Source organism: Salvelinus alpinus, chromosome 1 (genome assembly GCF_045679555.1).
Source record: "Salvelinus alpinus chromosome 1, SLU_Salpinus.1, whole genome shotgun sequence".
In the NCBI taxonomy this organism is placed as follows: domain Eukaryota; kingdom Metazoa; phylum Chordata; class Actinopteri; order Salmoniformes; family Salmonidae; genus Salvelinus; species Salvelinus alpinus.
Genome location: NC_092086.1, coordinates 103,260,574 through 103,287,302, shown reverse-complemented (window position 1 = coordinate 103,287,302; position 26,729 = coordinate 103,260,574). Strand labels below are relative to the sequence as shown.

General features: G+C 43.8%; 1 protein-coding gene across 3 annotated transcripts in view; it reads left to right on the top strand.

Moving 5' to 3' along the window:
* LOC139537281 (CAP-Gly domain-containing linker protein 1-like) overlaps window positions 1–26,729 on the top strand; it is a 61,865-nt gene that overhangs the window by 1,076 nt on the left and 34,060 nt on the right. The window contains exons 2-13 of one of the 3 annotated variants that reach the window (XM_071338419.1): window positions 4,811–5,607; window positions 5,679–6,166; window positions 6,321–6,445; window positions 9,052–9,253; window positions 9,342–9,539; window positions 9,862–9,965; window positions 10,245–10,305; window positions 12,982–13,086; window positions 13,977–14,138; window positions 17,976–18,071; window positions 18,753–18,810; window positions 18,883–18,980. In XM_071338419.1, coding sequence (XP_071194520.1) covers window positions 5,520–5,607; window positions 5,679–6,166; window positions 6,321–6,445; window positions 9,052–9,253; window positions 9,342–9,539; window positions 9,862–9,965; window positions 10,245–10,305; window positions 12,982–13,086; window positions 13,977–14,138; window positions 17,976–18,071; window positions 18,753–18,810; window positions 18,883–18,980 — 1,785 coding nt within the window. In that variant the 5' untranslated portion in view covers window positions 4,811–5,519. The remainder of the gene's footprint in view (window positions 1–4,810; window positions 5,608–5,678; window positions 6,167–6,320; window positions 6,446–9,051; window positions 9,254–9,341; window positions 9,540–9,861; window positions 9,966–10,244; window positions 10,306–12,981; window positions 13,087–13,976; window positions 14,139–17,975; window positions 18,072–18,752; window positions 18,811–18,882; window positions 18,981–26,729) is intronic. The other 2 variants (XM_071338427.1, XM_071338436.1) reach the window with 2 other exon arrangements.

The window sequence follows — 26,729 nt, the reverse complement described above, 5'->3', positions numbered from 1 at the left end:
TGTTCTAACACCGAGGGGGAGGAGCGTCCCTGTCTACATCACCATGCAGGGAGAACCGTGCAATTGCAGCCTGCAATTCCGGGCGTTCCTACATTCCAGCATCTACACAAACCCCTCTTTATACTTCTATTGGTCGATTTTTAAGCTAGGACGGGAGAGCTCCAGTACATTAGGTGGCGTTAATGCACAATAACGTTGGATGCCAGCCGCAGATAAACCCCACACAGGGCGGGGGCGACAACGGTAGCTAGCTAGCCGTACAGCGGTAGACAGTGTCCTTCGTCCCTGCCTGTCAGGCACTGTTTTTCCGCAGTTCTATTAACAACGGCGAGGGCAGATGTTCGGCAGGAGGGAGTTTAGCCAGGTAAACTCAGCAAAAAAAGAAACCGCCCTTTTTCAGGACCCTGTCTTTCAAAGATAATTCGTAAAAATCCAAATATCTTCACAGATCTTGATTGTAAAGGGTTTAAACACTGTTTCCCATGCTTGTTCAATGAACCATAAACAATTAATGAACATGCACCTGTGGAATGGTCGTTAGGACACTAACAGCTTACAGACGGTAGGCAATTAAGGTCACAGTTATGAAAATTTAGGAATAAAGAGGCCTTTCTACTGACTCTGGAAAAACACCAAAATCAAGATGCCCAGGGTGCCTGCTCATCTGCGTGAACGTGCCTTATGCGTGCTGCAAGGACGCATGAGGACTGCAGATGTGGCAAGGGCAATAAATTGCAATGTCCATACTGTGAGACGCCTAAGGCAGCACTACAGGGAGACAGGATGGACAGCTGATTGTCCTCACAGTGGTAGACCACATGTAACAACACCTGCACAGGATCGGTACATCCGAACATCACACCTGCGGGGACAGGTACAGGATGGCAACAACAACTGCCCGAGTTACACCAGCAACGCACAATCCCTCCATCAGTGCTCAGACTGTCCGCAATAGGCTGAGAGAGGCTGGACTGAGGGCTTGTAGGCCTGTTGTAAGGCAGGTCCTCACCAGACATCACCGGCAACAATCTCGCCTATGGGCACTGTCGCTGGACCAGACAGGACTGGCAAAAAGTGCTCTTCACTGACGAGTCGCAGTTTTGTCTCACCAGGGGTGATGGTCGGATTCGCGTTTATCGTCGAAGGAATGAGCATTACACCGAGGCCTGTACTCTGGAGCGGGATTGATTTGGAGGTGGAGGGTCCGTCATGGTCTGGGGCGGTGTGTTACAGCATCATCGGACTGAGCTTGTTGTCATTGCAGGCAATCTCAACACTGTGCATTACAGGGAAGACATCCTCCTCCCTCATGTGGTACCCTTCTTGCAGGCTCATCCTGACATGACCCTCCAGCATGACAATGCCACCAACCGTACTGCGTTCAGTGCATGATTTTCTGCAAGACAGGAATGTCAGTGTTCTGCCAGCAAAGAGCCCGAATCTCAATCCCATTGAGCACGTCTGGGACCTGTTGGATCGGAGGGTGAGGGCTAGGGCCATTCCCCCCAGAAATGTCCGGGAACTTGCAGGTGCCTTGGTGGAAGAGTGGGGTAACATCTCACAGCAAGAACTGGCACATCTGGGAGGAGGAGGAAATGCACTGCAGTACTTAATGCAGCTGGTGGCCACACCAGATGCTGACTGTTACTTTTGATTTTGACCCCCCTTTTGTTCAGGGACACATTATTCAATTTCTGTTAGTCACATGTCTGTGGAACTTGTTCAGTTTATGTCTCAGTTGTTGAATCTTGTTATGTTCATACACATATTTACACATGTTAAGTTTGCTGAAAATAAACGCAGTTGACAGTGAGAGGACGTGAGTTTAGTACAGTACATAGCAGGCGAGCAAGCTAGCTAGTTAGCTCAAGCTAACACACGGTGTCGATCGGTAGACAGTGTCCTTTGCCCCCACCTGTTGGGCACAGTTTACACAGCAGGCGGGAGGTGGGGGCGACACGTATGCTAGCTTGTCACTAACAAGCTAGTAACGATCACATGATGTCGCCCACTCGTGTTTAAGGATGTAAGGATGTTTGAGCAGTTCTGTTAACGACGGTGAGAGCAGGTGTTCAGCAGGCGGGAGCGAAGGACACTGTCTACCGGTGAATTTAAACAAACACTATATCGCCTCAAAACATGGTTAAAACTATAGTTATTATATAATATATTGACAGTCGTTGCATCCATAGTTCTGTCTGAATTTGAGATCTGTTACATTTCTCCAGCCCCCTCAGTCTTTTATCGAAACATGGGTGGGGACAAGCTGTGTTATTGTTTCTACTGCTGATTGCCGATTTAAAGGGCACTAGCCTATATACAGTTGAAGTCGGAAGTTTACATACACTTAGGTTGTAGTCATTAAAACTTGTTTTTCAACCACTCCACAAATTTCTTGTTAACAAACTATAGTTTTGGCAAGTCGGTTAGGACATCTACTTTGTGTATGACACAAGTAATTTTTCCAACAATTGTTTACAGACAGATTATTTCAATTATAATTCACTGTATCACAATTCCAGTGGGTCAGAAGTTTACATACACTAAGTTGACTGTGACTTTAAACAGCTTGGAAAATTCCAGAAAATTATGTCATGGCTTTAGAAGCTTCTGATAGGCTAATTATCATAATTTGAGTCAATTGGAGGTGTACCTGCAGATGTGTTTCAAGGCCTACCTTCAAACTCAGTGCCTCTTTGCTTGACATCATGGGAAAATCAAAAGAAATCAGCCAAGACCTCCACAAGTCTGGTTCATCTTTGAGAGCAATTTCCATCTGTACAAACAATAGTACGCAAGTATAAACACCATGGGACCACGCAGCCGTCATACCACTCAGGAAGGAGACGCGTTCTGTCTCCTAGAGATGAACGTACTTTGGTGCGAAAAGTGCAAATCAATCTCAGAACAACAGCAAAGGACCTTGTGAAGGTGCTGGAGAAAACACGTACAAAAGTATCTATATCCACAGTAAAACGAGTCCTATATCGACATAACCTGAAAGGCCACTCAGCAAGGAAGAAGCCACTGCTCCAAAACCGCCATAAAAAAGCCAGACTACGGTTTGCAACTGCACATGGGGACAAAGATCGTACTTTTTGGAGAAATGTCCTCTGGTCTGATGAAACAAAAATAGAACTGTTTGGCCATAATGACCATTGTTATGTTTGGAGGAAAAAGGGGGAGGCTTGCAAGCCGAAGAACACCATCCCAACCGTGAAGCACGGGGGTGGCAGCATCATGTTGTGGGGGTGCTTTGCTGCAGGAGGGACTGGTGCACTTCACAAAATAGATGGCATCATGAGGAAGGACAATTATGTGGATATATTGAAGCAACATCTGAAGACATCAGTCAGGAAGTTAAAGCTTGGTCGCAATGGGTCTTCCAAATGGACCCCAAGCATACTTCCAAAGTTGTGGCAAAATGGCTTAAGCCACAACAAAGTCAAGGTATTGGAGTGGCCATCACAAAGCCCTGACCTCAATCCCATAGAAAATTTGTGGGCAGAACTGAAAAAGCGCGTGTGCAAGGAGGCCTACAAACCCGACTCGGTTACACCGGCTCTGTCAGGAGGAATGGGCCAAAATTCACCCAATTTATTGTGGGAAGCTTGTGGAAGGCTACCCGAAACATTTGACCCAAGTTAAACAATTTAAAGGCAATGCTGCCAATACAAAATATGTGATGAAATATGTCAAAGCTGAAATAAATCATTCTCTCTACTATTATTCTGACATTTCACATTCCTAAAATAAAGTGGTGATCCTAACTGACCTAAGACAGAGAATTTTAACTCAGATTAAATGTCAGGAATTGTGAAAAACTGAGTTTAAATATATTTGGCTAAGGTGTATGGAAACTTCTGACTTCAGCTGTAAATGCAAGCCATTGGCCTAATTGAAGCAATGATAGACCTGACTGTGGTCAAACTAGTGTTGAGCTGCGTCCAGGATTCAGACAGTTCCTATAGTGTCTTTCCCCCCATAGGGAAGACAGAGAACAAGTGGCCAATGTTTCCCAGCTAAACCCTGACTGGATGAGAGATGGGACTGGAGCATCTCTCTGAGCCTCCTTAGATATAGGATGTCTACTCTGCTTTGTTTAAGGCCGTTTAGTCATGTCATTCTGGACAGATATCTTAGTCACTAGTCAGGCCTGTTCAGTAACAAGCACCATTCCAGAAGTACAATGTAGTTATAATGATGCTTTTTCCTGATTGTGTGTGTGTACCTTGTAAGTGGGGGCGGCAGGTAGCCTAGTGGTTAGAGCGTTGGGCCAGTAACCGAAAGGTTGTTAAATCGAATTCCCGAGCTGACAAGGTAAATATCTGTTGTTCTGCCCCTGAACAAGGCAGTTAACCCACGGTTCCTAGGCCGTCATTGTAAATAAGAATTTGTTCTTAACTGACTTGCCTAGTTAAATAAAGGTTCAATTTAAAAAAAGTGAAATGCTGCTGATTCGGTTTAAAATGTCTTGACTTCCTGTCCATTGTGTGTTTGACCTTGTGTGTTTGGATCTCTCCTTTTCTGTCCCCTTCTCTCTTCATCTCTTCCCCCCCTCTCTCTTTCTCCCTCTCTCCCTCTCAGTCTTTCTGTCTCTGTCTGTGTATCTCTCTGCTCTCTCTCTAGTCCCCTACTAATTCCTGATTTATAAACATTGTAATTACATAATCATACTACCACAGACACTGTCACTGTGCATATTATCATTATTCAATAATGAGCTTCATAATGAATTGCATGTTATTTTTGTGAAAACGAAATCCAAATGAAATCTATGTAGACCTATCCTGTGTCTTGTGTCTCCCAGGCCTGGGCCTCAAGGTGGGGCAGAGTGAGGTGGGTGGTGGGGAAGGAAGGCCTAGCCCCCCATCCTTACAAGAGGCCAGCCCCAGCTTCTGCTCCAGTAGCTCCTAGCCCCCCATCCTTACAAGAGGCCAGCCCCAGCTTCTGCTCCAGTAGCTCCTAGCCCCCCATCCTTACAAGAGGCCAGCCCCAGCTTCTGCTCCAGTAGCTCCTAGCCCCCCATCCTTACAAGAGGCCAGCCCCAGCTTCTGCTCCAGTAGCTCCTAGCCCCCCATCCTTACAAGAGGCCAGCCCCAGCTTCTGCTCCAGTAGCTCCTAGCCCCCCATCCTTACAAGAGGCCAGCCCCAGCTTCTGCTCCAGTAGCTCCTAGCCCCCCATCCTTACAAGAGGCCAGCCCCAGCTTCTGCTCCAGTAGCTCCTAGCCCCCCATCCTTACAAGAGGCCAGCCCCAGCTTCTGCTCCAGTAGCTCCTAGCCCCCCATCCTTACAAGAGGCCAGCCCCAGCTTCTGCTCCAGTAGCTCCTAGCCCCCCATCCTTACAAGAGGCCAGCCCCAGCTTCTGCTCCAGTAGCTCCTAGCCCCTCATCCTTACAAGAGGCCAGCCCCAGCTTCTGCTCCAGTAGCTCCTAGCCCCCCATCCTTACAAGAGGCCAGCCCCAGCTTCCGCTCCAGTATCCCCTAGCCTAAGCCCCTCCAGGACTGAGAAGGGACCATGAGCACAGGCAAGCCCAGCGGAATCAAGCCCCCCAGTAAGATAAGCAGGCCAACTGGGTTACCAACACGCACCTCCCCTTCCTCTGGTAAGAATCAGCCGCAGGGCTCATCATGTATCTGCTGCTGCTGCTGCTGATGATGATGATTGTTTTTCCAGCTGCTTCCAAGCCTGTGCCCCCTGAGAAGTCTCCCACCCAGGATGGAGCAGTGGACTACCGGGTGGGGGAGAAGGTGTGGGTCAACGGCAACAAGCCAGGATATGTCCACTTCCTGGGGGATACACAGTTTGCCCCGGGCCAGTGGGTCGGCATCGTCCTGGATGAGGCTATCGGGAAGAACGATGGGTCTGTGGCAGGTGTCCAGTATTTCCAGTGTGAGGATGGCAGAGGGATATTCACACGGCCCTCCAAGCTGACCAAGACAGCTATGCCGGAGAGGGAGGCCAATGGTGGGCAGCATAACCCTGGCGAGACAGGGGCCAAGTCCCCTAGCTCTGCTGCTGCTGGGGCTGCTACTACCACTGGTAACAGCACCAAGACACCGCTGAGTAGAACCGTGACCGGCAATGGGTCAATGTCCAACCTCTCTGAGACAGACTCAGCCAGGAAGACCAGAAGAGAACTGAGACTGGGAGACCGCGTGCTGGTAAGTGTGTGTCTGTCTGTGTGTTTGTGTGTGTTTATGTTAGTGTATGTGTGCTCATGTTTGTGTTTCTGGCTCACAGATGTGTTAACTCACAGCTCTTTCTCCTTCTCTACCCACCTCTCTTTCTCCCTCCCACCTCTATTTCTCTCTCAAGGTGGGGGGTACTAAGGCAGGGGTGGTGAGGTTCTTGGGGGAGACAGAGTTTGCCAAGGCGGAGTGGTGTGGAGTGGAGCTGGACGAACCTCTTGGGAAGAATGATGGAGCCGTGGCTGGAACCAGGTTAGATATATTATGACACACGTATAGACAGAGAGCCTTAAAATAATGATACTGAATAAAAACCTGTCCTCCTCTTATGATTCAGGTGTAATGCAAGTAAAAAATAAATTCATCAAATCCCATTTTATTTGTCACATGCGCCAAATACAACAGGTGTACACTTTACAGTGAAATGCTTACTCACAAGCCCTTTCTCAACTATGCAGAGTTAAAAAGTAAGAAGATTAGCAAAAAATATAATAGAAAATAGTAACACAATAAATAACAATAACGAGGCTATATAGAAGGAGTACCGGTACTGAGTCAATGTGCTGGGGGTACGATGTAGTTAAGGTGATTGAGGTAATATGTACATGTAGGTGACACGCTCGTCGTAATGAATAGACCAAGGCGCAGCGTGAGTAGAGTTCCACATATTTTTTATAAACCGAAACTCAGCAAAACAAAACAAACAAGCACAAAAACGAAACGTGAAGCTGCTGTTGTGCACTCAGGCAACTAAATCTAGACAAGATCCCATGAATAACCATGGGGAAATGGCTACCTAAATATGATCCCCAATCAGAGACAACAATAAACAGCTGCCTCTGAACCATATCAGGCCACCATAGACATACAAATTCACCTAGATGACCCACCCAAGTCACTATCACGCCCCAACCAACACAGAGAATAAACAGCTTACTATGGTCAGGGCGTGACAGTAGGTAACAGACTGTTAACAGACTGTAGGGGTAAAAGTGACTAAGCAATCAGGATAGATAATAAACAGAGTAGCAACAGCGTGAAGAGTGTGAAAGTGTGTCTATGTGTGAGTGTCTGTGTGTGTTTGTCGTCAATATGCATGTGTGTGTGTATTTTTTGTGTGTGAGAGTATGTAGTGTATGTGTGTGGTGTGTATGTGTGTGTTGGAGTGTGTGGGTAGAGTCCGGTGAGTGTATAGAGCCAGTGCAACCAAAAAAAGGGGGTCAATGCAAATAGTCCGGGTGGCCATGTGATGAACTGTTCATCAGTCTTATGGCTTGGGTGTAGAAGCTGTTCAGGAGCCTTTTGGTGCAAGACTTGGTGCACTGGTACCGCTTGCCGTGCGCTAGCAGATATAACAGTCTGTGACTTGGGGGGCTGAAATCTTTGACAATTTTTGGGGCCTTCCTGTAACGTTCGTCTGTTGAATTAGGTGTGGAACAAAGCGCAGCGTGGTAAGTGTTCATGTTATTTTTATTTAAACAGAACACTTAACAAAATAACCAAGAGAATGAACGAAAACGAAACAGTCCTGTCAGGTGCTGAAACACAAAACAGATAACAACTACCCACAAAACACAGGTGGGAAAAGGCTACCTAAGTATGGTTCTCAATCAGAGACAACGATAGACAGCTGCCTCTGATTGAGAAGCACACCCGGCCAAACACACAGAAATAGAAAACATAGAACACAAAACATAGAATGCCCACCCCAACTCACGCCCTGACCAAACCAAAATAGAGACATAAAAAGGATCTCTAAGGTCAGGGCGTGACACTTCCTCTGACACCGCCTGGTATAGGGGTCCTGGATGGCAGGGAGCTTGGCCCCAGTGATGTACTGGGCCGTATACACTACACTCTGTAACGCCATGCGGTCGGATGCCAAGCAGTTGCCATACCAAGCGGTGATGCAGCCAGTCAATATGTTCTCAGTGGTGCAACTGTAGAACGTTTGGAGGATCTGAGGACCCATGCCAAATATTTTCAACCCCATGAGGAGGAAGAGGCATTTTCGTGCCCTCTTCACGACTGTGTTGGTGTGTGTGTGGACCATGATATGACCTTATTGATGTGGACACCGAGGAACGTGAAGCTCTCGACCCGCGCCACTACAGCCACGTCAATGTTAATGAGGGGGGGGGGGCTCAGCCCTCCATTTCCTGTAGTCCACTATCAGCTCCCTTGTCTTGCTGACGTTGAAGGAGAGGTTGTTGTCCTGCCACCGTCCTGCCACCACACGGCCAGGTCTCTGACCTCCTCCCTGTAGGCTGTGTTACTGTCGTCGGTGATCAGGCCTACCACTGTCGCGTCATTGGCACAGTTAACGATGGTGTTGGAGTCGTGCGCGGCCACGCAGTCGTGGGTGAACAGGGAGTACAGGAAGGTACTAAGCACACACCCATGAGGGGCCCCTGTGTTGAGGGTCAGCGTGGCAGATGTGTTGTTGCCTACCCTTACCACCTGGGGACGGCCCGTCAGGAAGTCCAGGATCCAGTTGCAGAGGGAGGGGTTTAGTCCCAGGGTCCTTAGCTTAGTGATGAGCTTGGAGGGCGCTATGGTGTTGAACACTGAGCTGTAGTCAATGCACAGCATTCTTAAGTAGGTGTTCCTTTTGTCCAGGTGGGAAAGGGCAGTGTGGTGTGCAGAACAGATTGCGTCATCTGTGGATCTATTGGGGCGGTATGAGAATTGCAGTCAGTGTTCATTGTTGTTGACATGCAACATTTGTTTGGCTCTTGTTGCCTCTGAATTGAATAAATAGCATAAAATAACTTTGAAACACTCCTTTTTGAGTGGGGACCCTCTACACAGAATCAGTGTTGTTGACGTCCTCTGATATTCCTTTCTTTTGTCTCCAGGTATTTCCAGTGCCTGCCGCGATACGGTCTGTTTGCTCCAGTCCATAAGGTGACTCGTATCGGCTTCCCCAGCACCCAGGCTAAAGCCAAGGCTTCCTCTCGGAGACGCTCCACCATGAAGAGGAGTCCCAGTGCCTCCTCCATGAGCTCCCTGAGCTCTGTCACCTCCTCTGTTAGTGGGAAACCCAGCCGCGCTGGCCTGGTGAGACAAACACAAACGCACACGAGCAAGTCTGTTTTTTTTCTTTCCCGTGTTCTCTGAATGTGTCCGTCTCTCTATTCCCCCCCAGTTGACAGAGACCTCGTCACGGTATGCTCGTAAGATCTCTGGCACCACAGCGCTACAGGAAGCGCTGAAGGAGAAGCAGCAGCACATCGAGCAGCTATTGGCCGAGAGGGACATGGAACGCGGGGAGGTCGCCAAAGCAACCAGCCATGCTGGAGAGGTGCAGCAGGAACTGTCTCTGCTCAGGAAGGTTCAGGAGCAGGTGAGGGGAGAAAACACATACACACAGAGAGAGAAAAATACAATACACACCTGGACTATTCGTCTCCCACACAGGCGTTATGTTGTTGACCATAGAAAACCTTACTTACGGTACACTGTCCACTTTTCAATGTCATGACACTGTACTGTACTATCAAAATGCATTAATATAGCGCTTGTGTGTGTGTGTGTGTGTGTGTGTGTGTGTGTGTGTGTGTGTGTGTGTGTGTGTGTGTGTGTGTGTGTGTGTGTGTGTGTGTGTGTGTGTGTGTGTGTGTGTGTGTGTGTGTGTGTGTGTGTGTGTGTGTGTGTATAAATGCTAGTATGCTATGGAGATGGAAGATAAGCTGGACCAGCTGCGTAAACTGGTGGAGACAGCAGACAGAGACAAGGTGGAGCTGCTCAGCCAACTGGAGGAGGAGAAGAGGTGTGTGTATTGCACGGTAGGGGCTGGAGCCTGGGATGTTGGAGGAGAGGTGTGTGTCTTGCACGGTAGGGGCTGGAGCCTGGGATGTTGGAGGAGAGGTGTGTGTCTTGCACGGTAGGGGCTGGAGCCTGGGATGTTGGAGGAGAGGTGTGTGTCTTGCACGGTAGGGGCTGGAGCCTGGGATGTTGGAGGAGAGGTGTGTGTCTTGCACGGTAGGGGCTGGAGCCTGGGATGTTGGAGGAGAGGTGGATAGGATAACTCTTTCTATCTGTCTGACAGGAAAGTGGAAGACCTGCAGTTCACTGTGGAAGAGGCTTGTATCACTAAAGGTGACCTAGAGGTAAACAAATGATTCAGTACTCTCTACTCTGACACACACACACACACACACACACACACACACACACACACACACACACACACACACACACACAGACAAACACACACACACACACAGTCTGATTACATTTTTTAGCTAAGCTAACAGAACCCAGATAATGTTATTTAACGTAGTGAAAACCACATGTTGTTACACAGTTGTTACACCTTTCTCATTTCAACCCCTCATGAAACACTGATACATCATTCTGTCATATCACCTATTTCACTTGGTCTATCTTACACGTCATACTATGTCATGACTCCATGTTTTGTTCTATAACACACCCTACACTCGGAGAACAAGGCTGGGTTTTAATACAGTATAGGTCACCAGTTGACCACGGCTCTCATCATCTCGGTTGGTTAGCTGAAGCTCTCTCGCTCATCTGATTGGTTACCTGAAGCTCTCTCACTCATCCAATTGGTTAGCTGAAAATCTTTTTAATAGTCTCTCCTCACTATCCCGCTTCATACATCTCCTCTGGAAGTTCTGATTCAGTAGCTCCAGCAGTTTGGGGATATACATCTTTTAACCATTATTCACTACTACCCACTTCAGTGCACATGTTAGCATGGTGATGACTTAATGGTTTTCACAATACTCTTCTCTTGATTTTGGCTTTTGCTGCTGGAATAATAAAGAAACCAATGCTATTTTCAAGGATTTTGGTTATTCACACATTCATTAAATTAAATTATTATCTCATCATCTATTCCCTTAATCTCTTTAATTTCCCAGCCCTCTTCAATTCACTCATTCATGATTACATTTTCTTGTTTTCGTTCTTTTATTTGTTCCTCTATCAGTTCTTCCGCCACTCTTTCCTTATTCTTTCTTTGTTTTTCTATCCATCGCCTCCCTGAGAGCTCTCTTTTCTCTCCTTGCCACGCTTCTTCTCTTTTCACATTCTTTCAACTCTCCCTCTCGCCTCCGCTCCCTCTCTTCCTCGCTCATGGAGAGGATGATGTCACAAAGCCTTCATCTGTCTCTCTCTCTCCCTTTGGCGCTTACAGAAGAGCAAGAAAGATAGAGCGATGATGTCACTGATTGTAAGACCTTGTCAAGAAAGGGTTTGAGCACTGGGAGCCAAAGTGAACACAACCGAATCCACAAGATGGAGCTGTCCTGAAAATAGATCTAAGCAGATCCATAGATACACTAGACACAGTTTGGCAAACGCAATTAATGAAAAGTTGCAAGACAAATGCTTAGAATGATAAGAATGTTGTCTTTATGTAGCTGTTGGTTCCAACATGGAGGATAGTTAGCAGAACTCTGTACATCTGGGACTCAATAAACCAAAGACCCAAACAGAGGTGGTTAGTGTGCGGCTCAGTCTCATAGAGGTTCACTTTAGAGGGCTAGAGTCCTTTTAGAAGATTTAGGCTGCTTCTCAAATGGCACCATATTCTCTATATGCCTCTATATATGGGTCTGCTCTATATGCCTCTATATATGGGTCTGCTCTATATGGGTCTGCTCTATATGCCTCTATATATGGGTCTGTTCTATATGCCTCTATATATGGGTCTGCTCTATATGCCTCTATATATGGGTCTGTTCTATATGCCTCTATATATGGGTCTGTTCTATATGCCTCTATATATGGGTCTGCTCTATATTCCTCTATATATGGGTCTGCTCTATATGCCTCTATATATGGGTCTGTTCTATATTCCTCTATATATGGGTCTGCTCTATATTCCTCTATATATGGGTCTGTTCTATATTCCTCTATATATGGGTCTGTTCTATATGCCTCTATATATGGGTCTGCTCTATATTCCTCTATATATGGGTCTGCTCTATATGCCTCTATATATGGGTCTGTTCTATATTCCTCTATATATGGGTCTGTTCTATATTCCTCTATATATGGGTCTGCTCTATATGCCTCTATATATGGGTCTGCTCTATATGCCTCTATATATGGGTCTGTTCTATATTCCTCTATATATGGGTCTGCTCTATATGGGTCTGCTCTATATGCCTCTATATATGGGTCTGCTCTATATGCCTCTATATATGGGTCTGTTCTATATTCCTCTATATATGGGTCTGTTCTATAATCCTCTATATATGGGTCTGCTCTATATGGGTCTGCTCTATATTCCTCTATATATGGGTCTGCTCTATATGGGTCTGCTCTATATTCCTCTATATATGGGTCTGCTCTATATTCCTCTATATATGGGTCTGCTCTATATGCCTCTATATATGGGTCTGTTCTATATTCCTCTATATGGGTCTGTTCTATATTCCTCTATATATGGGTCTGCTCTATATGCCTCTATATATGGGTCTGTTCTATATTCCTCTATATATGGGTCTGTTCTATATTCCTCTATATATGGGTCTGCTCTATTTGCCTCTATATATGGGTCTGCTCTATATGCCTCTATATATGGGTCTGCTCATTGAGGATTTGTCCTAATAGAATCTTTGGAATATAACATTTGAAATAAAATAGAACCCATTGAAATAAAACCTTTGGCTCTCATATGCACTTCCTACTTCCTGGTCTTTACTATGACATCATTGTTTTCTGTCCTATCCTTGTGTGTGGCATGGTGCTGGCATGTGACGCTGGTGTTGGTGTGTTCTCCTCTTCCTCCTCTTCTCTATGACTAACAGACGCAGACCAAACTGGAACATGTCCATATTAAGGAGCTTGAGCAGAGCCTTCTGTTTGAAAAGACCAAAGCTGACAAACTGCAGAGGGATTTAGAGGACACTAGGGTAATGCCATCATAGACATAAGATATACAACATCATTGGGTACTACTTCTGGATATTCCTGGATCTTACATTCTAGACACAGTAGGGTTGGGGTGTATGTTGCGCATCAATGTAGTTTTCGATATAGATGTCCACAGCCATCTGGCTAAGAAAAAAGGAATGTTTGCAGCTCTGGTATGCTCCCATGGTGATTTAATCAGACGCACAATAAAGACAACGTTTCGATCCGAGTTGGCTCTTCGTCAGGTCATACACCACTGTGAAACACACCTACTGAAATACCTCTAGAGGCATGTACATCCGGTCAGTTAAATACATATAGTACATTAAGATCACAATAAATATTACACAGTAGACATATATGGAAAAACATTAATACATCTAGTTTTTTTAATCCATGTCAAGTAATATAGGTGTACAATAGATAAAAAACGGGGAGACAAATGCGTCAATCATTTTGTATACAATATTATATAGGGAAAATGGAAGAAAGTACCTCCTTGTGAGCAGAGCACATTTTACTGAAATTGTTTTCTATCTAGTTCTTCTTAAAGACAGAATGTTGAAGAAATGTAATCAAAAGGACTCTTGTCTCAGGAGGAAATACTCAAATTGCCACAGCATTCCACAATGTTTCTTCTGGATGCCCCAAGCTCTCTGGAACAAAAAGCTGTTCTCATGCTGCTGCGACTTGTACCTTAGTCTTATCTGCACATTCTTACCCTGCCTTGATACTGTTCTTCATATAGGGCATAAATTATATTGGATTTATTTTCAAATATATTGTTGCCCTATCTCAAAAAAGCTGGATGGGCTAGGGCTGGCTCTCTCTACTCTCTGCCCTCTCATTCCCCCCTCTTATTCTCCCTCCCCCTTCTCTCTCTCCTCAGGTGGCCACAGTGTCTGAGCGGTCCAGGATCATGGAGCTGGAGAGAGAGGTAGCGGAGCTGCAGATGAGACTACGCTCCTCCCAGCAGACAGGGGGCGCTGTGTCGCTGTCACCAGAGGCGCTCAGCAACCTCAAGGCCCGGGCCCAGTCCCAGGAGAAGAAGGTGGGGGATCTCATAGTCATGGTCAAAAAACATCCCCTTAATAACCCCTTAGCTCCTACTCCTCTAACAGGGATGGGCAACTCAAATCCAAACCTGGCCTCAGGGAAATTTGTAGAATTTGGGACATAAATTTGTGTCCCTCTATTTAGTATGATATGTTGCGTTACGTTACGTTATGAACGGAGTATTGGTCGTACAATATCATACGAATTAGATGACGTAATGTATCATACATCTTGTCTGGTTGTACAAATCATAGAAATTAGATGATGTAATGCATCATACATCTTGTCTGGTTGTAAAAATCATATAAATTAGATTATGTAATGTATCATACATCTTGTCTGGTTGTACAAATCATAGAAATTAGATGATGTAATGTATCATACATCTTGTCTGGTTGTACAAATCATATAAATTAGATGATGTAATGTATCATACATCTTGTCTGGTTGTACAAATCATAGAAATTAGATGATGTAATGCATCATACATCTTGTCTGGTTGTACAAATCATATAAATTAGATTATGTAATGTATCATACATCTTGTCTGGTTGTACAAATCATAGAAATTAGATTATGTAATGTATCATACATCTTGTCTGGTTGTACAAATGATAGAAATTAGATTATGTAATGTATCATACATCTTGTCTGGTTGTACAAATCATATAAATTAGATTATGTAATGTATCATACATCTTGTCTGGTTGTACAAATCATATAAATTAGATTATGTAATGTATCATACATCTTGTCTGGTTGTACAAATCATATAAATTAGATGATGTAATGTATCATACATCTTGTCTGGTTGTACAAATCATAGAAATTAGATTATGTCATGTATCATACATCTTGTCTGGTTGTACAAATCATATAAATTAGATTATGTAATGTATCATACATCTTGTCTGGTTGTACAAATCATATAAATTAGATGATGTAATGTATCATACATCTTGTCTGGTTGTACAAATCATAGAAATTAGATGATGTAATGTATCATACATCTTGTCTGGTTGTACAAATCATAGAAATTAGATTATGTAATGTATCATACATCTTGTCTGGTTGTACAAATCATATAAATTAGATTATGTAATGTATCATACATCTTGTCTGGTTGTACAAATCATATAAATTAGATTATGTAATGTATCATACATCTTGTCTGGTTGTACAAATGATAGAAATTAGATTATGTAATGTATCATACATCTTGTCTGGTTGTACAAATCATAGAAATTAGATTATGTAATGTATCATACATCTTGTCTGGTTGTACAAATCATAGAAATTAGATTATGTAATGTATCATACATCTTGTCTGGTTGTACAAATCATAGAAATTAGATTATGTCATGTATCATACATCTTGTCTGGTTGTACAAATCATAGAAATTAGATTATGTCATGTATCATACATCTTGTCTGGTTGTACAAATCATAGAAATTAGATTATGTAATGTATCATACATCTTGGAGTGCATTTGGAAACGTACGGTGCATTCGGAAAGTATTCAGACCCCTTAACTTTTTCCACATTTTGTTACGTTACAGCCCTATTCTAAAAGGATTCCAAAAAAAATCTCATAAATCTACACACAATGACAAAACAAAATACCCCACAATGACAAAACAAAACTGTTTTTTATTTATTTTTTGCAAATTTATAAACATAAAAATACTGATATCACATTTTTATAAGTATTCAGACACTTTACTCAGTACTTTGTTGAAGCACCTTTGGCAGCGATTACAGCCTTGAGTCTTTTTGGGTATGACGCTACAAGCTTGGCACACCTGCATTTGCGGAGTTTCTCCCATTCTTCTCTGCAGATCCTCTCAAGCTCTGTCAGGTTGGATGGGGAGTGTCGCTGCACAGCTATTTTCAGGTCTCTCCAGAGATGTTTGATCGGGTTCAATTCCGGGCTATGGCTGGGCCACTCAAGACATTCAGAGACTTGTCTGAGGTCCTGAGTGCTCTGGAGCAGGTTTTCATCAAGGATCTCTCAGTACTTTGCTCCGTTCATCTTTCCCTCGATCCTGACTAGTCTCCCAGTCCCTGCCGCTGAAAAACATCCCCACAGCATGATGCTGCCACCACCATGCGTCACCGTAGGGATGGTGCCAGTTTTCATCCAGACATGACACTTGGCATTCAGGCCAAAGAGTTCAATCTTGGTTTCATCAGACCAGAGAATCTTGTTTCTCATGGTCTGAGAATCTTTATTTTCCTTTTGGCAAACTCTAAGCGGGCTGTCATGTGTATTATACTGAGGATTGGCTTCCGTCTGGCCACTCTACCATAAAGGCCTGATTGGTGGAGTGCAGCAGAGATGGTTCTCCTTCTGGAAGTTTCTCCCATCTCCACAGAGCAACTCGAGCTCTCTGAGTGACTAGCGGGTTCTTGGTCACCTCCCTGACCAAGGCCATTCTCCCCCGATTGCTCAGTTTGGCTGGGTAGCCAGCTGTAAGAAGGGTCTTGTTGGTTCTCAACTTCTTCCATGTAAGAATGATGGACCCCACTGTGTTCTTGGGGACCTTAAATTCTGCAGAAATGTTTTGTTACCCTTCTCCAGATCTGTGCCTTGACACAATCCTGCTCCGGAGCTCTTCAGACAATTCCTTCAACCTCATGGTTTGGTTTTTGCTCTGACATGCACTGTCAACTGTGGGACCTTTATATAGACAGGTGTGTGCCTTTCCAAATCATGTCCAATCAATTTAATTTACCACAGGTGTACTCAAGTCAAGTTGTAGAAACATGATCAATGGAAACAGGATGCACCAAAGCTCAATTTCGAGTCTCATATCTCAGGGTCTGAATACTTACGTAAATAAGGTATTTCTGTTTTTTATTTTTCATACATTTGCACACACACACAAAAAAAAAAAAAGTTTTCACTTTGTCATTATGGGGTATTGTCTGTAGATTGATGAGGATTTTTTTTATTTAATACATTTTAGAATAAGGCTGTAATGTAACAAAATGGGTCTGAAAATGTGGGGGCTGAATACTTCCGAATGCACTGTATAGTATTATACGTCTTGCTCTTAGACCACTTTTCCTCCCACCCATCCTCCCCGACCAACCTCCCTTCTTTTGTTTCTGTCATAAGTAACCAGACCATTATTCCATTTGTAACTTAAGGTAACATTCATACTAAATGGAGGTACACAAATATATACTGAACAAAAATATAAAACACAACATGTAAAGTGTTGGTCCCATGTTTCATGAGCTGAAAGAAAAGTTTTGAGAATTTGGCAGTATGTCCAACCGGCCTCACAAACGCAGACCACGTGTAACCATGCCAGCCCAGGACCGCCACATCTGGCTTCTTCACCTGAGGGATCGTCTGAGACAAGCCACCTGGACAGCTGATGAAACAGAGGAGTGTTTCTGTCTGTAATAAAGCCCTTTTGTGGGGAAAAACTAATTCTGATTGGCTGCGCCCCAATGCCCTCCCAGGCCCACCCATGGCTGCACCCCTGCCCAGTCATGTGAAATCCATAGATTAGGGCCTAATGAATTGATTTCAATTGATTGATTTCCTTATATGAACTGTAACTCAGTAAAAGCATTGAAATTGTTGCATGTTGCATTTATATTTTTGTTCAGTATATGTTCCGAAGCCGATGTCTGTTTAATATGGTCAGGCTGCCAGTCCTGGTCTGCTGTGTGCGCACAGCTTTTGTTCCACCCTGTGTGTGTAGGCTTTTGTTCCAGCACGGTCATTCCCATGGTCTTTGCATTTACAATCATCTGTTTTTTATGGTTTTGCCTCCCTTTGGACATTACTATGTCTCCTGTCTGTCTTCCCTCCAGATAAGTGAACTGAATGTGAATCTGGACAGCAGGCAGAAACAGCTATGCTCTGTAGAAGAGGACAAGAGCTCCCTGGAACAGCAGCTAACCAGCCTGGTGAGACACCCACACACACGTGTACACACACACACACACACACACACACACACACACACACACACACACACACACACACACACGTGTACACACACACACACACACACGTGTACACACACACACGGTCATGATGATAAAAATTGTTAGCCTTCCCTGTATAGCTCATGGAGAAAGAATGTTATTGCTCTTTAGTCAATCAATCAATCAATCAAATGTATTTATAGAGCCCTTTTTACAAAGCACAGCCCCCACACCACCAAAGAGATATCAACAGACAACTAACTTACTACCCTGAGACAATGCAGAGTATAGCCCACATAGCTCTCCCAAACCGCACAAGCCTGAGGGGGCGCAAAACAGGACAGGAAGATCACGTCAGGGACTCAACCCACTCAAGTCGAGTATAGCGAAAAAATCCTGGCATGACTTGATGCACCCCTCCTAGGGACGACATGGGAGAGCGCGAGCAGCCAGTGACTCAGCCCCCATAATAGGGTCAGCGGCAGAGAATCCCAGTGGAGAGAGAGGGGTGCCGGCCAGGCAGAGACAGCAAGGGTAGTTCGTCACTCCAGTGCCTTGCCGTTCACCTTTGCACCCCTCGGCCGGACTACACTCAATCATAGGACCTACTGAAGAGTGCCGTTTGTTGTTCTTTGTTTGTTTGTTTGTTTGCCATTTCAGAGACAGAAACTGGACGTAACAGAGGAAAAGAACAAGAGGACGGCACGAACCATGCAAGGTAAGCAAAGCGGCCCTAAGAGAGGCACTGGTAAAGATTCATCATGAAGAGTCTCTCCGACTTTTGTTGCAGAGCTGGAGAAAAGAGGAGAGCAGACGGAAAAAGAGAGGGAGGCACAGAGAGAAGAGAACCAAGGCAAAGAGAAAGAGCTTCAGGATAGACTGACACAGGTGTGTGTGTGTGTCTGTGCATCTACGTGCGTGCGTGCCTGCGTGTGTGTGTGTGTGTGTCTGCGTGCGTGCCTGCGTGCGTGTGTTGGCGAGTGTGTGTTGTAGGAAAACAATTGTCTTTCTGTCGGTTGTGTGTGTGCCTGTATGTGTGCAGGTGGAAAGGTGTGTATGTAATGTTTGTAGCATGATGATGTATGCTTGAAAACAGCAGCTGTGACGCACAAGGTCATATAATGTTCATCCAGACCCACCGAAGCTGAGCTAGATCTCTGAGGCTGAAGCTAGATCTCTGAGGCTGAAGCTAGATCTCTGAGGCTGAAGCTATATCTCTGAGGCTGAAGCTAGATCTCTGAGGCTGAAGCTAGATCTCTGAGGCTGAAGCTAGATCTCTGAGGCTGAAGCTAGATCTCTGAGGCTGAAGCTAGATCTCTGAGGCTGAAGGTAGATCTCTGAGGCTGAAGCTAGATCTCTGAGGCTGAAGCTAGATCTCTGAGGCTGAAGCTAGATCTCTGAGGCTGAAGCTAGATCTCTGAGGCTGAAGCTAGATCTCTGAGGCTGAAGCTATGGCTGCAGGCTAGCTGAACAATGTCAAAATGAATACATGACTAACACAAACACATACACACAGGCACACACACACAAGTGACTAACCTTTTCCATGTCTCTTTAATATGCAGGCAGGCGTCTACTTTATGTAATGTTTATATAACTAAATAGTTAATGTTCCACCATAGTTCATGATTAAAGATGTATTATTTCAAATGAACTTTTAACAATTAAGTTTCAATTAACTTTTAAGTGTAATGCGTCTGTGTGTAGCTGGTGAGATGAGTCAGGCGCAGGACAGCAGATATGAGTAATGAAAGCCATTTTACTCAAATATAACAATACACATCGTATAAATACAAGGACACAAATACGGACCCTAATTTCTCTCACTCAGTCTTAGGCAGGGGGCGTACCGCCATGCAAGGCGGGCTATCTACAGATGTAGGATCTTCATTTGATCCAGTTTGTTACAGCAGGAAAATAATCCTGCAGCAACAGGAAATGTGATTTTTTTTATGTGCATTATAATCATACGTTTTTGTAGGTATTTATGCATTTTTCATTAGGGCAAATCAAGTCTGAAATTTCAAAGTGGAAATTACAAACTTTAGAAGCCTTGTTAAAACTCAAATACACTACACGTTTGCATGTCCTGCTATGCAAGAAAATTGTCAGCAACAAAAGAGTAATCAAATTAAGTTCCTACATCTGAGTGGTCTAAGGCACTGCATCGCAGTGCTAGCTGTGTCACCAGAGATTCTGGGTTCGAGCCCAGGCTCTGTCTCAGCCGGCCGCGACCGGGAGACCCATGGGGCGGCGCACAATTGGCCCAGCGTTGTCCGGGTTAGGAGAGGGTTTGGCCGGCAGGGATGTCCTTGTCCCATTGCGCACCAGCGACTCCTGTGGCGGGCCGGGCGCAGTGCATGCTGACACGGTCGCCAGGTGTACGGTGTCCTCCAACACATTGGTGCGGCTGGCTTCCGGGTTAAGTGGGCATTGTGTCAAGAAGCAGTGCGGCTTGGTTGGGTTGTGTTTCGGAGGACACACGGCTCTCGACCTTCGCCTCCCGAGTCCGTACAGGAGTTGCAGCGATGAGACAAGACTGTAACTACTGATTGGATACCACGACATTGGGGAGAAAAAGGCGTAATATTTTTTTTTTAAATTAAAGATTCTACATCTGTAGACAGGGTATCATTAGTGAGTCGATGTGCCGGGGTAAAAGAGGTAAATACAGTGCATTCTGAAAGTATTCAGACCCCTTGACTTTTTCCACATTTTGTGATGTTACAGCCTTATTCTAATATGGATTAAATAGTTTTTTCTCCTCATCAATCTACAACACAAGACCCCATAATTTTAGCAAATTTATATATAACAAAAAATAATATCACATTTACATAAGTATTCAGACCCTTTACTCAGTACTTTGTTGAAGCACCTTTGGCAGCGATTACAGCCTCGAGTCTTCTTGGGTATGACGCTACAAGGTTGGCACACCTGTACTTGGCGAACTTCCACATTTTGTTGTGTTACAGCCTGAATTCAAAATGTATTAAATAGATTTTTGTTCTTACCCATCTACACACAATATCCCATAAATTACAAAGTGAAAACATGTTTTTGGAAATTTTTGCAAAATTACTGAAAATGAAATACAGAAATCTCTCATCACACCCCTGAGTCAATACTTTGTAGAAGCACCTTTGGCAGCGATTACAGCTGTGAGTCTTTCTGGGTATGTCTCTAAGAGCTTTCCATACCTGTGCAACATTTGCCCATTATTCTTTTCAAAATTCTTCAAGCTCTGCCAGATTGGTTGTTGATCAATGCTAAACAACCATTTTCAGGTCTTGCCATAGATAATTAGATTTAAGTCAAAACTATAACTCGGCCACTCAGGAACATTCACTGTGTTCTTGGTAACAACTCCAGTGTAGATTTGGCCTTGTGTTGTAGGTTATTGTCCTGCTGAAAAGTGAATTCTTCTCCCAGTGTCTGTTGGAAGGCAGACTGAACAAGGTTTTCCTCAAGGATTTTGCCTGTGCTTAGCTCCATTCAGTTAATTTTTTTATATCCTAAAAAACTCCCCAGTCCTTCACGATTACAAGCATACCCATTACATGATCCAGCCACCATTACACTTGAAAATATGGAGAGTGGTACTCAGTAATGTGTTGTATTGGATTTGCCCCAAACATAACACACTGTATTCAGGTCAAAAAGTGAATTGCTTTGCCACATTTTTCTATTCTGTACAGGCTTCCTTCTTTTCACTCTGTCAGTTAGGTTAGTATTGTGGAGTAGCTATAATGTTGATCCATCCTCAGTTTTCTCTGAGTTAGGAAGGTCGTCTGTGTCTTTGTAGTGACTGGGTGTATTGATACACCATCCAAAGTGTAATCAATAATTTCACCATGCTCAAAGGGATATTCAATGTCTGTTGTATTTTTTTTTACCCATCTACCAGTAGTAGGCATTTGAAAACGTCCCTAGTCTTTGTGTTTTTTTCTGTGTTTGAAATTCACTGCTCGACTGAGGGACCTTACAGATAATTATATGTGTGAGGTACAGAGATGAAGGAGGTAGTCATCCTCTATGGTGTAGTAGGTCAGGGTGTGATTAGGGGGTATTCTAGTTTATTATTTCTATGTTGTGTTCTAGTTTATATTTTCTATGTTGGTGTTTTGCATGATTCCCAATTAGAGGCAGCTGGTAATCGTTGTCTCTAATTGGGGATCATATTTAAGTAGCTATTTTTCCCACCTGTGTTTGTGGGATATTGTTTTGTGTTTGGCCTGTGCACCACGTAGTCACATTCGTTGTCCGTTTATTGATTTATTGTTTTTGCTTTAAGTTTCACTTTTGAAATAAATATGTGGAACTCAACCTCCGCTGCGCCTTGGTCCCGTTCTTACGACAACCGTGACAACCATATGTAGCGTCTTGCGGTCGGATGCCAAGCAGTTGCCATACCAAGGGGTGATGCAACCAGTTAGGATGCTCTCAATGGTGCAGCTATTTAGCTCAGCTGCGAAATACATGACTGGCTTAGCCGCAAAATATAACACAGACGTTTTGAAAATGCCTGAGTCTTTTGAATATAAGGAATAGGAAAACTGAAAGGAGTCTGAAAGAGTCGTTAAAGAGGTTCATCTTGAAGAGGGATCCGATGTGGTGCTGATGAGATTAGAAAAATCCCTTTAAATAGAGAGGCTGTTGGAGAGCAGTGGTTTTATTTTAGTGAAGTGTGCTTAGCCTCACACACACACACACTCTTTCTCGTTCTCTGTCTTTCACTCTCTCAAACTCGCACTCACTCTTATTCTAACACATTTTTTTCAGTTTTATTGCTTCTTTAATCAGGACAACAGTTTTCAGCTGTGCTAACATAATTGCAAAAGAGTTTTCTAATGATCAATTAGCCTTTTAAAATGCTAAACTTGGATTAGCTATCACAATGTGCCATTAGAACACAGGAGTGATGGTTGCTGATAATGGGCCTCTGTACACCTACAGTGGGGAGAACAAGTATTTGATACACTGCCGATTTTGCAGGTTTTCCTACTTACAAAGCATGTAGAGGTCTGTAATTATTATCATAGGTACACTTCAACTATGAGAGACGGAATCTAAAACAAAAATCCAGAAAATCACATTGTATGATTTTTAAGTAATTAATTTGCATTTTATTGCATGACATAAGTATTTGATACATCAGAAAAGCAGAACTTAATATTTGGTACAGAAACCTTTGTTTGCAATTACAGAGATCATACGTTTCCTGTAGTTCTTGACTAGGTTTGCACACACTGCAGCAGGGATTTTGGCCCACTCCTCCCTACAGATCTTCTCCAGATCCTTCAGGTTTCGGGGCTGTCGCTGGGCAATACGGACTTTCAGCTCCCTCCAAAGATTTTCTATTGGGTTCAGGTCTGGAGACTGGCTAGGCCACTCCAGGACCTTGAGATGCTTCTTACGGAGCCACTCCTTAGTTGCCATGGCTGTGTGCTTCGTGTCGTTGTCATGCTGGAAGACCCAGCCACGACCCATCTTCAATGCTCTTACTGAGGGAAGGAGGTTGTTGGCCAAGATCTCGCGATACATGGCCCCATCCATCCTCCCCTCAATACGGTGCAGTCGTCCTGTCCCCTTTGCAGAAAAGCATCCCCAAAGAATGATGTTTCCACCTCCATGCTTCACGGTTGGGATGGTGTTCTTGGGGTTGTACTCATACTTCTTCTTCCTCCAAACACGGCGAGTGGAGTTAGACCAAAAAGCTCTATTTTTGTCTCATCAGACCACATGACCTTCTCCCATTCCTCCTCTGGATCATCCAGATGGTCATTGGCAAACTTCAGACAGGCCTGGACATGCACTGGCTTAAGCAGGGGGACCTTGCGTGCGCTGCAGGATTTTAATCCATGACGGCGTAGTGTGTTACTAATGGTTTTCTTTGAGACTGTGGTCCCAGCTCTCTTCAGGTCATTGACCAGGTCCTGCCGTGTAGTTCTGGGCTGATCCCTCACCTTCCTCATGATCATTGATGCCCCACGAGGTGAAATCTTGCATGGAGCCCCAGACCGAGGGTGATTGACCGTCATCTTGAACTTCTTCCATTTTCTAATAATTGCGCCAACAGTTGTTTCCTTCTCACCAAGCTGCTTGCCTATTGTCCTGTAGCCCATCCCAGCCTTGTGCAGGTCTACAATTTTATCCCTGATGTCCTTACACAGCTCTCTGGTCTTGGCCATTGTGGAGAGGTTGGAATCTGTTTGATTGTGTGTGGACAGGTGTCTTTTATACAGGTAACGAGTTCAAACAGGTGCAGTTAATACAGGTAATGAGTGGAGAACAGGAGGGCTTCTTAAAGAAAAACTAACAGGTCTGTGAGAGCCGGAATTCTTACTGGTTGGTAGGTGATCAAATACTTATGTCATGCAATAAAATGCAAATTAATTATTTAAAAATCATACAATGTGATTTTCTGGATTTTTGTTTTAGATTCCGTCTCTCACAGTTGAAGTGTACCTATGATAAAAATTACAGACCTCTACATGCTTTGTAAGTAGGAAAACCTGCAAAATCGGCAGTGTATCAAATACTTGTTCTCCCCACTGTATGTACATAGATATTCCATAAAAAATCAGCCGTTTCCAGCTACAATAGTCATTTACAACATTAACAATGTCTACACTGTACTTCTGATCAATTTGATGTTATTTTAACGGACAAAAAGGTGCTTTTCTTTAAAAAAACAAGGATATTTCTAAGTGACCCCAAACTTTTGAATGGTAGTGTATGTTATACAGGTATGCACGTCAGCTTTGACATCGGTTTTGCACATCGCCGTTAAACTATACATAGAGCCAATGCCGATGATGGCATTTTTAGCTAATATTGTCCGATTCCGATATTGTTACTGATATATTGTGCATACCTAGCAAATGTATATACAGTTGAAGTCGGAACATACACCTTAGCCAAATACATTTAAACTCAGTTTTTCACAATTCCTGACATTTAATCTTAGTAAAAACTCCCTGTCAGGGCTTTGTGATGGCCACTCCCAATACCTTGACTTTGTTGTCCTTAAGCCATTTTGCCACAACTTTGGAAGTATGCTTGGGGTCATTGTCCATTTGGAAGACCCATTTGCGACCAAGCTTTAACTTCCTGACTGATGTCTTGAGATGTTGCTTCAATATATCCACATAATTGTCCTTCCTCATGATGCCATTTGTTTTGTGAAGTGCACCAGTCCCTCCTGCAGCAAAGCACCCCCACAACATAATGCTGCCACCCCCGTGCTTCACGGTCGGGATGGTGTTCTTCGGCTTGCAAGCCTCCCCTTTTTTCCTCCAAACATAACAATGGTCATTATGGCCAAACAGTTCTATTTTTGTTTTATCAGACCAGAGGACATTTCTCCAAAAAGTACGATCTTTGTACCCATGTGCAGTTGCAAACCGTAGTCTGGCTTTTTTATGGCGGTTTTGGAGCAGTGGCTTCTTCCTTACTGAGCGGCCTTTCAGGTTATGTTGATAAAGGACTCGTTTTACTGTGGATATAGATACTTTTGTACCTGTTTCCTCCAGCATCTTCACAAGGTCCTTTGCTGTTGTTCTGGGATTGATTTGCACTTTTCGCGCCAAAGTACATTCATCTCTAGGAGACAGAATGCGTCTCCTTCCTGAGCGGTATGATGGATGTGTGGTTCCATGGTGTTTATCCTTGCGTACTATTGTTTGTACAGATGAACGTGGTACCTTCAGATGTTTGGAAATTGCTCTTAAGGATGAACCAGACTTGTGGAGGTCTACAATTGTTTTTCTGAGGTCTTGGCTGATTTCTTTTGATTTTCCCATGATGTCAAGCAAAGAGGCACTGAATTTGAAGGTAGGCCTTGAAATACATCCGCAGGTACACCTCCAATTAACTCAATTGATGTCAATTAGCCTATCAGAAGCTTCTAAAGCCATGACATCATTTTCTGGAATTTCCCAAGCTGTTTAAAGGCACAGACAATTTAGTGTATGTAAACTTCTGACCCACTGGAGTTGTGATACAGTGAATTATAAGTGAAATAATCTGTCTGTAAACAATTGTTGGAAAAATTACTTGTGTCATGCACAAAGTAGATGTCCTAACCGACTTGCCAAAACTATAGTTTGTTAATAAGAAATGTGTTGATTGGTTGACAAACAAGTTTTAATGACTCCAACCTAAGTGTATGTAAACTTCCGACTTCGACTGTATAATATATATAAAAAATTATATCACATTTAAAATACATCAATAAAAAAAGGATGCACCTAAGCTCAATTTTGAGTCTCATAGCAAAGGGTCTGAATACTTTCTGTTTTTATTTTGAATACATTTGCAATAATTTCTAAAAATCTGTTTTCGCTTCGTCATTATGGGATATTGTATGTACATTGATGAGGAAACATTTTTATTTAATCCATAAGACTATAACGTAACAAAATGTGGAAAAAGTAAAGGGGTCTGAATACTTAACGAATGCACTGTATAGATATAATATAGAGCTGTAATAGTGCCAGATATGTAGCGATCCATAGATCTACCTATCTATCCTGGATCACAACTGTTGGTCTTTCAGTCAGTCAACTGGTTGGGACGTGGGAGGCTGATTAATTTAAGGGTTTTCTGACCGACTGTGAACGAAGTGTGAAGGTG